We start from the raw sequence: 13,842 nt of genomic DNA on the forward strand, positions 1-13,842 counted from the left end.
GCAATAAAGGACAATTGCCGAGGTAAAATGTGCGCCGTGTGAGTGGCTGCGATGCTGCATCTTCAACTGCGCTCACTTGCCTCGATCGCCGAGAACGCTCCCCTTAACCACTGTGATTCCCCTTCAATTTGTGGTTTGTCCTTCCGAATTCCTCCATTGATCCCCAATTCTTCCTCTGCGCATGCGTCAAGGTCTGTGAGCTACAAAAAGCGGGCACCCGTTGACTCTTCTTCGTTCATTTCGCTACACTCCTTTCTCGTTCCTCTTTGCTGATTCTATTCTACCCCTCCTTTTCTATCAACACCACATTCCGTCGCGCTCGAAGCATTTTGCGCCAGACTCCCGCCATCATGTCCAACGTCAAGGAAATCGCGCCCTCCCCTACCGAGGCCGACCTCGATTCGAAGTCCTCCGGTGCAGTCAGCACCACCCCCGCGACCTCCGCCGCTCAGCAGAGCGACAACATTGCCCATGCGTTGGCCGGAGCGGGCGGTGGCCTTCTCGCGATGACCCTTACCTACCCCCTGATCACTCTCTCAACCCGCGCACAGGTCGAGTCGAAGCGAGCTGATACCTCCACAATCGCCGCTGTGAGGCACATCATTCAGCGGGAGGGTTTGGGTGGACTCTATGCAGGACTTGAGAGCGCCTTGTTTGGTATTTCGGTCACCAACTTCGTCTATTACTATTGGTATGAGTGGACCCGCGCATTCTTTGAGAAAGCGGCCGTCACAGCAGGTCGAGCCAGCAAGAAGCTCACCACTGTGGAGAGCATGATTGCCGGCGCGATCGCGGGGTCGGCAACTGTCCTCCTCACCAACCCTATCTGGGTCATCAACACAAGGATGACTGCCCGGAAGAGTGATTCTGGAGAAGGTGAACTTCCGGGTGGTGAAAAGAGACAGGTCAAGAAACCCAGCACCATCGGGACCTTGTTGAGCCTTCTCAAGGAGGAGGGGCCTTCGGCGCTTTTCGCCGGCGTGCTTCCGGCTTTGGTCTTGGTGATCAACCCGATCCTACAATATACGATCTACGAACAGTTCCGCAACTTTTTGGAGAAGAAGAGGAAGTTTGGTCCTCGTGATGCCTTTTACCTGGGTGCTCTGGGCAAGTTGCTGGCGACGACCATCACGTATCCATATATCACTGTCAAAGCCAGGGCCCACGTGGCAAGCAAAGATGATCCCCATGAGGGAATGTGGAAGAGCCTGAACAGAATCGTCAAGGAGGAAGGCTGGGGCGGCTTGTACAAGGGTGAGCGGGAGTCTGTTCTTTCTCACTTCATTGACTAATCTTGTCTAGGTCTCGTCCCTAAAGTCAGCCAGAGTGTCTTGACTGCAGCTTTCCTTTTTGCCTTCAAGGATGTTCTGTATGACATGACCGTCGACATGCGCAGAAGGGCAAAGGCCATCAAAGCATAAGGTCGAGAATCAAGGCCGCCTCCAAGGCGGGAGACTCGGCTTCAGGGAAGAATGTCTGGGAATCACGACATCTCCGCGCCAGCATTGCGAGACTCGCGTTGAAAGCGGAAATGGCCCTCTTGCTATCAACATGATGAGATATGTGAGTCGCACTCGCGAAAGAGCTCGCTGGATGAGTCGAAACACAAGACCATCTAGCGACCAAGTAGAACGAGAATTGGGAAGGGGAGAAGGATGTGGTGTACGCCTCTAAAAGTATTTCAGAGCTGGGGACATGTGTTCTAGGATAGACGGGATGGTAGAGCATCTACTTGTACATTGAATCTATTTGCCACTATTAGAACTTGAACATGGTCAGTAAGCAGGGATCACTTTTTGTATGAGCAGGTAGGTGGGGGGTTAGGTAGGTAGGTAGGTAGGTAGGCAAGTACCTAGTCAAGGTAAATAGGTCGTGGAAGAAAATACAAGTACCGCATACCTTAATGTATATTAACATGATCATTTTTCAACTGCTGCTAGGCTAATTAATTCCTAGGCCAGGATTTGCGGCGCCCAATGGCTCAAGGGCATACGCCAAGGCATCTCCTGGTCCTATACTACACGAAGACGTCAAATCTCTCGCGTCCCTTGACTGATTCCCACGCTCAGGCAGTTCCAGCGCTTCTCAAAGCATAAGGTCAAGGTGTCTCTGCTTGTGCACAAGAGGGTCCATTTTTCTGCCACATGAGGTTGATGGAAAGAAACCCCTCCCACAGCCAGCGATGTAAGTATGCTGCTCAACGACCCCAGCAATGCGGCGAGAGCTACAACCTATTCTTCCCCAGTGTCTGGTCAGCCGCAGTGTACTCAAGACCCACCCCGCCGTGTCACCTTTTGTAGACGAATCTATTCAAGGCATCTGGAACCCACTCCGCAAAGGGCGTAATTGAGGACTCGATTGCAGCTTTTGACTGGATAAACGTCGTCGAAGCGGATCAGGCTGGAAGACCCATCTGATGAGGCGTCTGAGGTCTGGAACGAAAGGATCAAGTATATCGAGACTTCCGGAATACAGGGCACGACAGGACATGGATAATGTCGAGGTCAAGAGGGTTAACGGAGAATGAAAGAGCTGGGAATGCGAACCAAGTCGAAGTGTGATGTTGTGCCTCATGCGAAATGCAGGCGACAGGTACATAAATAGTAGAGCAGAACCGCTCAGTCACGGGGATCATGTGTTGTTAGGATCCCAGTCGTGGTTCGTCAACCCAACCACACTTTACTTCTCTACCAAACTTTTCGCCGTGAGGACCTATCTATCTACCCACGGGTGTCTACGCTCCGTGACTGGTGAACCATATCGTTCTATTCGTCCCAGAAAATGTCTAGCTGCAATGAATTAGCCTCTTCATCCCTCTATTCCCGCCTTAAGGTCAGGGTTTTCGCACTGAGCAACTACCTACTGCCTCTACGGAAATCCTGGACGCTGTACTTTATTACAAGGGCCTGATAGTAATCAGCTTCTGACAATGAAATTGGTCTCTGGCCCTTTGAAATTTTGATTCTCACGATACCAAACTCTCTCCTCAACACTTTCGATCATTACAATGGCGGAAAAAATCCACACGAGGCTTCTTATCCTGTCCGATACACACGGCGAGGATTTCGGCCCAGAGGATCGGCCTCGACAGCGTGTGGATGTGGCTCTGCACTGTGGTGACCTCACCGACGGCTCAAAACTAGAGGAATTTCGGACCTCGATCGAGATGCTCAAGAAGATTGATGCTCCTCTCAAATTAGTCATCGCTGGAAACCATGATTTCACCATGGACATTACTGCCTTCGAATCCAAACTTGCGGAGGCATCGCAACCCCTGGATCCTGAGATTGTGGCTCGTGAATACGGCACCCTAGGCCAAGCTAGACAACTATTCGAGGACGCAAGGAGCGAGGGCATCGTCTTTTTAAATGAGGGAACCCACCGTTTCGCACTTGAAAATGGAGCGATGCTAAAGGTTTATGCCAGTCCGTACACTCCCGCCTTGGGTGCATGGGGATTTCAATATCACCCAAACAACGGGCGCCGGTTCGATATCGAAGAAGACACCGACGTCGTCATGACGCACGGCCCTCCGAAAGGCATCATGGACATGACTCACGGCCGCGAACGTGCGGGTTGTCCCGACCTCTTTACCGCCGTGGCCCATGCCCGACCCCGCGTCCACTGTTTCGGCCACATCCACGAGGGTTGGGGTGCAAAGGTGGTGACCTGGAAAGACAGCGGGTTTGACCAACCATCCCATTTCACCTCCATCGACAACGAGAATTCGCCAGTTGTCGAGAAATTGGCTACGCTCCGAGTGACCACATTCGACTCAGACGAGACCATCCAGGAAAAGCGTGCGAAGCTGGAACAGCTGAACAACAATAAATGTGCCACAACAAGTCACTGCAGCCATGATGACTATGAGCTGGATGCAGGCAAGGAAACACTGTTCGTCAACGCCTCCATTGTGGGACACGAGGGCTTTGTACAGAGACCCTGGTTGGTCGATTTGGAGCTTGCGAAGCACACGGCATTGAAGATGCGGCCATTTGTCCAAAATTTGTGTTGAGAAAATACAAATTAAGACATTACGAAATGGTATGTAAGCTGCCAATTATTGGCGCTTAATACTGCTCCCAGCACCAAGCGATCCAGCTTCCCCAGACTAGACTCCCCTGCGCTGCGCATACACTCCAGTTCCTCGTCGTCGAGCTCTGGAAGTAATTGACCCATGCACGCCACCCTCAACAATAGCCATTGAAAGTCTTCAACTTCACCATCGCTCCCACGATCGACCACCGTCACGGCCCGCAACCTCAACAAATCCGACACGGACGCAACAGACTCTGCAAAGAAGGGTTCTGTCATGTGAATCCGTTCGATGCACCCGTTGCCGATCTCGAGCAGGTCGACTCGGAGTCGGATGTCTTGTCTAGGGGCATCGAACGAGATTTTGCCGTCGGATTCGAAGCAAAGGTTGGGGGCGCCGGCCAAAATACCCTTCCAGATATCAGTTAACGCGCTGGAAGGGGCCGCAACATCCACGTCCTCTGTCACAAGGACCGAGGAGTGGGCAATGCTGGCTGCGCAGCCAACCAGGATGGTATGACGACGTAATTCTGGCCGGACTAGGCGGGTGATCGAGCGGAAGCACTCGCAGAGTGCTTCCCGCAGTGGTGCAGCGATGGTGGAGTTGGACTTCGGCATATTTCGAGAGTAAGAGACGTGCAGGGTATTGCAGAGTGGCTATTTACATTGTCAGTCAGCTTTTAGCCTTCTTGAAAATGTATCATCAACTCTTACAGGAACTGGGCGGGCAGGCAGGCAGGGGAGGTCTGGTTCCGGCTGGGGTCGCTTGCTGTATGCATCTGTCAGTAATTCCATAGTATACACGAGGAACTGCTTACGGCTGGGAGCAATATAATCGATGCAGGTGTTGATTTGTACTGGCATCTATTTATCATTAGCTCTCACCATAGACTCATGTATAGCTATACTCACGAAACTTATACATCTATGCTATGTGCTGAGGAATGATCAGGGGACGGGGTCAGTAGAAGACGATATACTCTTCGACTCCCCATAGCTCCTTCCCTTGACTACTTCGAATTTGCCCCGGTAGTCAGTCGTATTGAGGAAGCTGAGGGGAGTCGCTGGACAGTGCAACAACAACAACATGATCTCACATCCCAGATTCCAATATCCAGAACCCGGAAATCGAGGTCACGCCTCCCAAATCCCAAAGAGCGATGCAGTAGACATTGATACTCTCTCGTCAATGGAACTATGTTCTTCCTGTCTCATGAAAACTAAGGACGACAGGACGACGCATACGACCAGGGACCCGTCCTGGCACAAGCAACGGCAACGCGAAGACGAGGACGCAGATGGTGCCAACTGCATTCTTGGAAGCTATAGCCACGTCGTTGTCTTTGTTAGCTCGTACAGGAGCAGAATGACTAGCTTCTTTGATGAGATGGACAAGATTTCTGGCGCTCTATGCTGAGTAAATTGTATCTCTGCGACGTGGTGTGGATTGATCTAGGACAGGCCCACATTTGGGAGATACGTCGACTCAGGCGTACCATCCATCTCTCGTTGAGGTTATCCAGGAATCGGGCATCGAAGTCATCACGGACTGTCCGCTACAAATGGAGTCGGATGGTCGGAACGATGACTCGCCTCAGCTATCATGTCCTTGTACACAAGAGGTAATGCCCAAGACCGCATCCAAGCAAGTTGCGTGATTCGGCTTGACATTCCGTCGCACTCCAGCCAATCGGGCTTGCACTACACTTTACCAGTTCGCTTGGTAAACAAGAAAATTGGTCCGCGACCTGGAAATTTGCACAGAGCGGATTCGGCCGAATCGCAACACTGATGGGTACCTCTCCATACACAGAGACCTCGAAGGTATGGATATTATTTATATCCCCGTTATATCTTCTTTCACACCAGAGAAAAAGAAATCCTCCATATCTACGGATAGTAAATTACATTTGTTCCAACACAGGCGATCATGTCCAAACCAATTCGCGTGGGCTTTCTTGGCTTGTCCTCTGATGAAAAAGCTCACCTCGCCGGCGCGTGGGGTAAGAATGCCCACCTGCCGTACTTTCAAAAGTCTCCGGACTACACCATCACGGCCCTTTGCAACTCATCTGTCGAATCGGCGGAGAAGGCGGCAAAGAAGTACGGCCTGGACACGGGGGCCAAAGTCCGCACGTATGGCGACCCGGAGTCTCTGGCCAAGGACGACAACGTCGACCTGGTTGTCTGCTCTGTAAGAGTTGACAAGCATTATCGTCTCATCAAACCGGCTTTGTTGGCCGGAAAGTCAGTCTTCTGCGAGTGGCCCCTAGCCTCGAACCTGGAGCAGATGCAAGAATTGGCCGACTTGGCCGAGCAGAAGAAGCTCAAGACCATAGTGGGCTTGCAAGGTCGCACCGGTGCCTACATTCACGCCATCAAGAAGTTTATTGGCAATGCAGAAGGTCAGTTGGGTGATATCCTCAGTACCACCTTGACGGGAAGCGCGTTCCTTCTGGGTCTAGCGACTCCAAAGGAGACGGCCTACTTGACGGACATCAAGAAGGGGGGAAATATGTTCACGATCACGGCCATACATTGTGAGTGATCCCTTACCTTCTGCGGTACAAGTGTCAACTATCGTGGGGGTTTTCAAGCTAACACGATTGCTCTGCCCTTCCTCAGTACTTGATACTCTCACCGCTGCTCTAGGTGAGATCGAATCCCACAATATTGTGCTCAGAAACAAACGTCCCACGGTCGCATTGACCGATAGCGCTTTCAATATCGTCGAACAGTCGTATCCCAACAGCACGCCAGATCACATTCTCGTGAATGGTGTCCTTAAGGGTGACATTCCCTTCAATTTTCACGTCCGCGGCGGGCTACCATTCAAGGACACCCCGGGCTTCGACTGGCGCATCTACTACACCAGGGGCGAAATCAGAATCACAGGGAACGAAATGCTTTGGCTGGGTGGTGACGTCAAGGTGCAGGTGTTTGACTTCCTGGCCAACAAGGTCGAGGATGTGGATTTGAACCAAGTGCTACAGGAGGATGTGAAGGACGACGTTGCCCTTAAGATGGGGTTGAAAGCTCCGGCGGACAACGTGGCCAGGCTCTATGAGGCGTTTGCGAAAGGTAAAACCGACAAGTACCTGGACTTCAAGCAGAGTTTGAAGTGGGCGCATTTTATTGAGGAGGCATACATCGCCAATGGGTTTCCGACCAAATAGTGAAGGGTTTGTCTAAATCTCAGAGCTGAGCTTTTCAAGCAGGCGCAGAGCCTACGTATTGTCTACCATGTCTGTGGCTTTGCTCTTTAAAAGGCTCACGGAGTAACCCGGATCTGCAGCACCTCAGAAGAGTGTGAGCCCATTGGATATCGAAATATAATGCAAGTCACCATGACCTATTTGGTGATGGCCAGCATGGTATTTTATACAAACAAAGGTATCCATGACAATCGCAACCACAGTCATTGCAATCAGTGAAGAAAGATACAAACCATGATGGACTCGTCTCTCAGCCTTGCCAAGACGGAAAGCGGACACCAAAGCTTCTTTGATATACGATACGACGTCTGAAGTTTTTCATTCTTGTGTCTTCATCCTAGATAACACTTTCGCAGGACAGACAGAGTTAGACCGCGATGGCCCCTGACAGCGAACCTTCCCGGATGGAACTCAGAGAATATGTTGGCGACCAGCAAATTACCGATCGCTCTAATGCCCATGAAACTGCGTCTCTCCCTTCAGTCGATGGTGGAAAGGCGGCATGGCTCTTTCTTTCCGGCAGCTTCTGCATCGAGATGCTTCTCTGGGGTAACTACCCACGGTCACCTTCTCGCCTGAGACCCTGCCATCTAACCTTGTCTCCAGGCTTTCCATTCTCTTTCGGTGTGCTACAGGATTACTATTCAACCCACCCGCCTCTTTCTCGACATCCTGCGGGTATTTCCGCCATCGGGACAACATGTTCGGTATGTTAGCACTCACGTCGGCACAACGAAGGCTTGCGAATCTGAGTCGTATTGCTAGGGAATCATGTACTTGGGCGCGCCGCTAGTGTTCCTTGCCTTTCAGAGATGGCCGATATTCCTGCGGCGGAGTCTCTTTGTTGGCCTGGCCGTTGTCGTCCTCGCCGTCTTTCTCTCGAGCTTTGCCACCAAGACCTGGCATCTCGTTCTTACCCAGGGGATTATCTACGCCATCGGCGGCAATCTCGTCTACTACCCCATCTACAGTTTCATTGACGAGTGGTTCGTCCGCCGCAAAGGGTTCGCCTATGGGGTCATGTGGGCTGGTTCTGGATGTGGTGGGTTGGCTGGTCCGCTGGTGCTTCACTGGGGCGTCAGCAAGTATGGTGTCGAGACTTTCTTGAGGGGCTGGTCAATTGCTCTGGTACGTCTTCCACCAGCCAGTGCCTTTCCAAAGTCGCACTCTGCTCACGATCTTGTGTAGTTCGTGTTGATCGCTCCATTTCTGTATTTTGTCAAACCACGGATTCCTCCTTCCCGATCTCACCGAGCACCGGTACGAGCTATTATTGCTGGGTTTGGGTTTGTCAAGACAAGGCAATTCTGGGCGATAGAGATCTGCAACATCATTCAAGGGCTGGGATACTTTGTTCCTCAGCTCTATCTTCCCAGTAAGAACATTGGCGCTCCATTGAGACCCCTGTGGTTTGAAATATGTGGTTAACCTGTCACAACAGCCTATGCCCGCGTTAATGGCCTTCATTCGGGCTCACTCCTCGTATCACTACTCAACGTTGCACAAGTCCCAGGTGTCATGGTCCTCTCCGCTCTGTCAGACAAGGTTCCCGTGTACACCGTCATCCTGATCTCGTCGCTGGGATCAACCCTGGCCATCTTCCTTCTCTGGGGTCTTGCGTCATCCTCGACGGGTCTGCTGATAACGTTTGCCTTGTGCTATGGATTCTTTGCCGGTGGGTTCACGGCCGTCTACGCCGGCGCCGCTCAGGAGTTCCGCCGTGTCACCCCCGGCGGAGACACGGGGCGCGCAGACCTGGGCAGCATGATGGGACTCCTTGGTGGCGGAAGAGGGATCGGAAACGTGGTGTGCGGTCCTGTCAGCGAGGCACTACTGCACGGCAGCAGCGTCGCAGGGTGGAAAGGTGCAGCAGGCGCCTACGCAGGCAGCTTTGGGCCACTCATTGTCTTTGCGGGCACAACGGCGGCGTTGACCATGTCGAGTTGGGCGGCCAAGGCCATGAAGATTGTTTGAGCTCTGGAAATCAGAACAGGAAGCCGTGAACATCGACAGTTAGTGGCTGGCTTCACTTGACTCTCTTGTACGATTGGGGCCAACCGATATATCGATCCATATGATTTTTGTTGCCATTGGTCGAATGCCTCATGCCGAGTGCCTACGAGGAGAACCAGCCACACTCAACCCTATTTCCAGGTACATACAATCTCCGAAGACACGGTCAATTCGTCACTCATCTATCTTCGTTGGTAGACAAAATGGCTCTCAAGACACCTGCATTCTATTGCAGTCTATACCCCAGCACCTCCGCCCTCTCCGCCTCGCTCAACTTGTCCACTCCTAGCGGCGGCAAAATGGGCTGCGACCCCTGCACAAAGTCGAAATGCCCAATCCTCTTGGTGAATGCGACATCCGCGGCGCCGCGCACGGGACCGCGGGGATCATTCCCCGCAATGAAATTCATGGGGAACCCGACATCGAAGGGGTACGCGGCCTCGATGTCGTCAAGCTCCTGCGGCGAGAGGCGGATGGTCAGGGCGTCGATGTTCTGGCGGAGGTGGGCGAGTTTGCGTCCGCCGACGATGGGCGTCACGTATGGCGTCTTGTGCATGACGTACGCGAGGGCGATTGAGGTGAGAGGCACGGCGGGCGTGCGCGCGTTGGCAATCTTTTCGAGAACGAGAGATACTTGGGCTTCCCGGCCCGTGTTGACTGATGCCATGTTGCGGCCGCCTTCTTGCGACGTGGACGAGGGCTTGAAGTAGCCGCCCCCGAGGGCCCCCCAGGGTGCAAGCCCCATCCCCTCGTCGCGGCACATGGGGATGATGTCCCTCTCAAAGTCGCGTTGCGCGGCCGACCAGCGACCCTGGTAGACGCTGAAGGGTCTGAGGCCGTGGTGCCGTGCGTACGCATTGGCCTTGGCCACCACCCAGGCGGGCGTGTCGCTGATGCCCAGGTACAGCACCTTGCCGCTCTGCACCAGCTGGTTGAGCGACTGCATCATCTCCTCCACCCCCGTGGTGAAGTCCCAGTAATGGACGTACAGCAGGTCGATGTAACTCGTCCGGAGCTTCTTCAGAGACGCGTCGACGCTCAAAACCAGCGACTTGGTGCTGTTGGCCCCAAAGTTGGACTGCTGGAGCTGGGGCTCCGAGAAGACCTTGTACGCCGACGAGTATTTCGTCGCAATGACCATCTCGTCCCGTCGGTAGGGGCCGTGCAGTTCGAGCCACTCCCCGATCCACATCTCGGACTGTTCGGCTTGGTAGTTGTTCGCCCTGCCCAGCCAGCCAGCCAGAGTGTGTCAGCTCTAACTATTCAACAGAGAAAAGCGATAACTTTGTGGGGGTTTAAAGGGATATCTAAAAGGCAAATAACTCCTATGTAGACGAGCATTGATGTCTTGAACCCCCAGTAGAACTTACGTATCAATGAAATTCCCGCCCATCTCGTAAAAATAGTCGAGGATCTCAAACGCCGTCTCCTTGGTACACTCGCCCATGACGCCGGACCAGGCGTCGCCAAAGTTCATCCCACCCAGACACAGCGGACTGACGTGGACGCTGGCGCTCGGGGCGAGGAGCCGATGGCGACCGAGCATCGATCGGGGAAGGGGCGCAGAAGGTGTCGTCATTGTTGATGTGATGTTTCTCTGGAGTCTACCGGTCCTTGGGATTGATTGGTATAAAGGGTGGTTTGTGTTGAAGAAGATGGAAGGGGGACCTTTGTCGATTTATTGTCGCAATTGTGACTTGCGTTTGAAAAAAAAGCTTAAATGGAAGTGGAAGCTTGGTTCCTGAGAGGCAGCAGAGGTAGATTATTTCGAGCTTTATATGAAAGAATCTTTCTATCCTGGTCCTCACTATCATGGTGGTCTGACTGGCGTTATACGGGAATACTTCTGTCCACCCACCCACTCAATCCACGCATGCATGCACCCAGCGCTCCCGCCGGTACGCATACGCGCGCGGGCTAGAGATGCAAACCCCGGACCCGTCTCGCCATCTCTCGAGTTTTGCCCAGCGAACGGCCATGCAAATCCATGCAAATGCCCTGCCTACACAGAACAGGGGTTTTGCTTCCCTGACGGCGATAAAGTGTCCAATCACCGCAATTTCCACATTGGACGAGACAGGATATGTCTTGGCCGAGGAGGACTTAAGATTCCTCGCTTGAACGGGCTCGGTAAATCCATCTCCCTCCCCATACTTTTCTTTTTCTTAGCCAAGCAGCGTGAATCGAGCGTATAGGGCTTACGCTCTTGCGGGTCTCCGGTGTACGCTGCTCTGATAGACCCCGCTCACAAGGAGTTTTTTTGGGCTTGAGAAGAAGAACCACGGCGTAAATCTGGGGGGGTTCGGAGTTAAGGGGCGCTCAGCCTTGTTGTCCTTTGTCTTGGCATGAACCTCTTCCTTTCTCCTCTGGAAGTTTGGTGGGTGCAGCGTGGTGGCGGGAAGGGTAGAGCGGAAGACGTCGGCTTCAAGGACCTCGAGTGAGTTGGGTTGATCAGACCCATCTGCTCGTCAGGTATTGGCCTCGTCATGAGGAGATGGTGCATCTCCTTGTAAAGTTCTTTCGGAATGTTCCGAGCGGCTTCGTTAGCGGGTTGTCCCTATAACACTTGCCACAACCACAGCATGTCCATGCCACGCTGCATGTCTGAGCCACACGATTGCCTAGAAACTAAAATGTCCATAAATTCATGATTTTCGGCCAGCTCATTCCTCCTCAGTCAAAGGAAGCGACGTTGTTCAGGTGTCGAGCTAGCTAGTCCCATCGGAAGGGAACAATGTCCTCCCGCTTCCCCCCTCCCTCCGTTCGCTTCCTTACCCCGATCGTGGCCCCGTTCTCCATCCTCCCTTCTCCTTGATTCCCCCGCAGTTCCTTGTACCAAGTCTCGGCTATCCAAGATGAGGACTCTGCCGAAAAGGCATTCACGAATACCGTAGTCATAGTATAAAACTTAGCATATATTTGTCAGCGGTGGTAATAAAATATATATATTTTAACGATAACGAAAACAGGGCTTTTAGAGGCCAGGGGTTTCAAATCGGAAAAAGAAAGAAAGGGAAAAAGTCTGAAGATCAGGGAAGTACCCTTCTCAGAGTTTTTGTATAGAGTTGAATAGGCCGGTTCGACATCGCTCTCAGGGACTTTTGACCACCATGTCTTCTGCCGTCCAGCAAGTCTACTCCCGGGGCATCTACCACGGCCTACCCACCTTTCCCCCCGACGTCAAAGACCTCACCGCCATCGTGACCGGCGCCAATGGTATCTCGGGGAACTACATGCTGCGGGTGCTCTCGCAGGCCCCGCAGCGCTGGAAGCGCATCATCTGCCTGAGCCGGCGGCCGCCGCTGCTCGCGGGCGGGCTGCCCCAGAACGCCGAACACATCGCGGTGGATTTTCTGAAGACGCCCGAGGAGATCGCGGCGGTGCTGCAGTCGCACGGCGTCGATTCGGTCGACCACGTCTTCTTCTTCTCGTACATCCAGCTGGAGCCCAAGGCGGGCCAGGGCCTGTGGAGCGACGCCGCCGAGATGGCCCGCGTCAACACGCAGCTCCTGCAGAACTTCCTCGGCGCCCTCGTCCGCGCGCACCTCAAGCCGCGGCGCGTCATGCTGCAGACGGGGGCGAAAAACTACGGCGTCCACCTCGGCCCGACCAAGCTTCCGCAGGAGGAGTCGGACCCGCGCGTCGAGCTGGAGCCAAACTTCTATTACCCCCAGGAAGACGCCCTGTTTGAGTACTGCCGTGAACAGGGCGTCGGGTGGAACATCCTCATGCCGGGACCAATTCTCGGGGCGGTCCCGGACGCGGCGATGAACGCGGCCTTTCCCCTCGCCGTCTACGCCACCGTCTGTCGCCACTTGCAGGTTCCGCTCGAGTTCCCTGCCGACGTGGTGGCGTGGCAGGCGGGCTGCAGCATGTCGAGCTCCATGATGAACGCGTACATGGAGGAGTGGGCGGTCCTGACCCCCGCGGCAGAGAACCAAAAGTTCAACGCCTGCGACGACAGCGCCTTCACCTGGGAGTCGGCCTGGCCCAGGATCGCGGGCTGGTACGGGATCAAATGGACAGGGCCCGACGACAACGCAGAGTACGTTGCGAGGGAATCGCGCTTCAACCCGCGAGGCTATGGTGGAAAAGGGGTATCACGGCGGAGATTCACCTTTGCTGATTGGGCCAAGAGGCAGGATGTGGCACAGGCGTGGAAGGAGATTGCAGAGCAGAATCAGCTGCCCCAGAAGGAATTGAGGGACGTCGACCGCGTGTTCGGGTTTCTGGACGGCACCGTCTGTCGTGCATCACCCCTGATATTCTCGTAAGTGATTCCCCCCGTCATCTCTCACACTGACAAGACCTGTATCACAGCGAAGACTGACATTCTTGGCTATAGGACAGACAAAGCGCGGAAACTGGGCTGGCATGGTTTCGTCGACTCTACAGAGTCGTTGTTGGAAGTGTTTGATGACCTGGCCAAGATAAAGATGATACCTCCTGTGCCCAAAATCGAGGTCAAATTCAATTGAGCAATGCTAGCCTGCACTATAGCGAGCAGCCTGTCAAAGCACCAGAAGACCCAGGGTCGAAGCCGTTATACAATCAAACCACAAAGACTTTTCCGTCTATG

At 53.5% G+C, this 13,842-nt stretch overlaps 7 protein-coding genes across 7 annotated transcripts; 5 read left to right on the top strand and 2 right to left on the bottom strand.

Moving 5' to 3' along the window:
• Positions 1–350: 350 nt before the first annotated feature.
• AYO21_03160 (hypothetical protein) lies at positions 351–1,421 on the top strand (the record flags this gene model as incomplete). Its single annotated transcript, XM_022653134.1, has 2 exons — positions 351–1,254; positions 1,303–1,421. The coding sequence occupies 2 exons, from the start codon at positions 351–353 to the stop codon at positions 1,419–1,421; spliced, it is 1,023 nt and encodes a 340-aa protein (XP_022514527.1).
• Positions 1,422–3,007: 1,586 nt separating this feature from the next.
• Positions 3,008–4,015, top strand: AYO21_03161 (hypothetical protein; the record flags this gene model as incomplete). Its single annotated transcript, XM_022653135.1, has 1 exon — positions 3,008–4,015. The coding sequence occupies one exon, from the start codon at positions 3,008–3,010 to the stop codon at positions 4,013–4,015; it is 1,008 nt and encodes a 335-aa protein (XP_022514528.1).
• A 96-nt stretch (positions 4,016–4,111) lies between these two features.
• Positions 4,112–4,899, bottom strand: AYO21_03162 (hypothetical protein; the record flags this gene model as incomplete). The annotated part of the gene is made up of 3 exons (XM_022653136.1): positions 4,112–4,116; positions 4,137–4,692; positions 4,750–4,899. 3 exons carry the CDS (start codon positions 4,897–4,899, stop codon positions 4,112–4,114), a joined length of 711 nt encoding a protein of 236 aa, XP_022514529.1.
• Positions 4,900–5,965: 1,066 nt separating this feature from the next.
• On the top strand, positions 5,966–7,211 carry AYO21_03163 (hypothetical protein; the record flags this gene model as incomplete). The annotated part of the gene is made up of 2 exons (XM_022653137.1): positions 5,966–6,575; positions 6,661–7,211. 2 exons carry the CDS (start codon positions 5,966–5,968, stop codon positions 7,209–7,211), a joined length of 1,161 nt encoding a protein of 386 aa, XP_022514530.1.
• Positions 7,212–7,627: 416 nt separating this feature from the next.
• Positions 7,628–9,224, top strand: AYO21_03164 (hypothetical protein; the record flags this gene model as incomplete). Its single annotated transcript, XM_022653138.1, has 5 exons — positions 7,628–7,799; positions 7,857–7,957; positions 8,016–8,378; positions 8,439–8,625; positions 8,692–9,224. 5 exons carry the CDS (start codon positions 7,628–7,630, stop codon positions 9,222–9,224), a joined length of 1,356 nt encoding a protein of 451 aa, XP_022514531.1.
• Positions 9,225–9,489: 265 nt separating this feature from the next.
• Positions 9,490–10,842, bottom strand: AYO21_03165 (hypothetical protein; the record flags this gene model as incomplete). Its single annotated transcript, XM_022653139.1, has 2 exons — positions 9,490–10,486; positions 10,634–10,842. 2 exons carry the CDS (start codon positions 10,840–10,842, stop codon positions 9,490–9,492), a joined length of 1,206 nt encoding a protein of 401 aa, XP_022514532.1.
• Positions 10,843–12,373: 1,531 nt separating this feature from the next.
• On the top strand, positions 12,374–13,741 carry AYO21_03166 (hypothetical protein; the record flags this gene model as incomplete). Its single annotated transcript, XM_022653140.1, has 2 exons — positions 12,374–13,533; positions 13,609–13,741. The coding sequence occupies 2 exons, from the start codon at positions 12,374–12,376 to the stop codon at positions 13,739–13,741; spliced, it is 1,293 nt and encodes a 430-aa protein (XP_022514533.1).
• Between the last annotated feature and the right edge of the window lie 101 nt (positions 13,742–13,842).

Source organism: Fonsecaea monophora, assembly GCF_001642475.1.
Source record: "Fonsecaea monophora strain CBS 269.37 chromosome Unknown Scaff15, whole genome shotgun sequence".
Lineage (NCBI taxonomy): Eukaryota > Fungi > Ascomycota > Eurotiomycetes > Chaetothyriales > Herpotrichiellaceae > Fonsecaea > Fonsecaea monophora.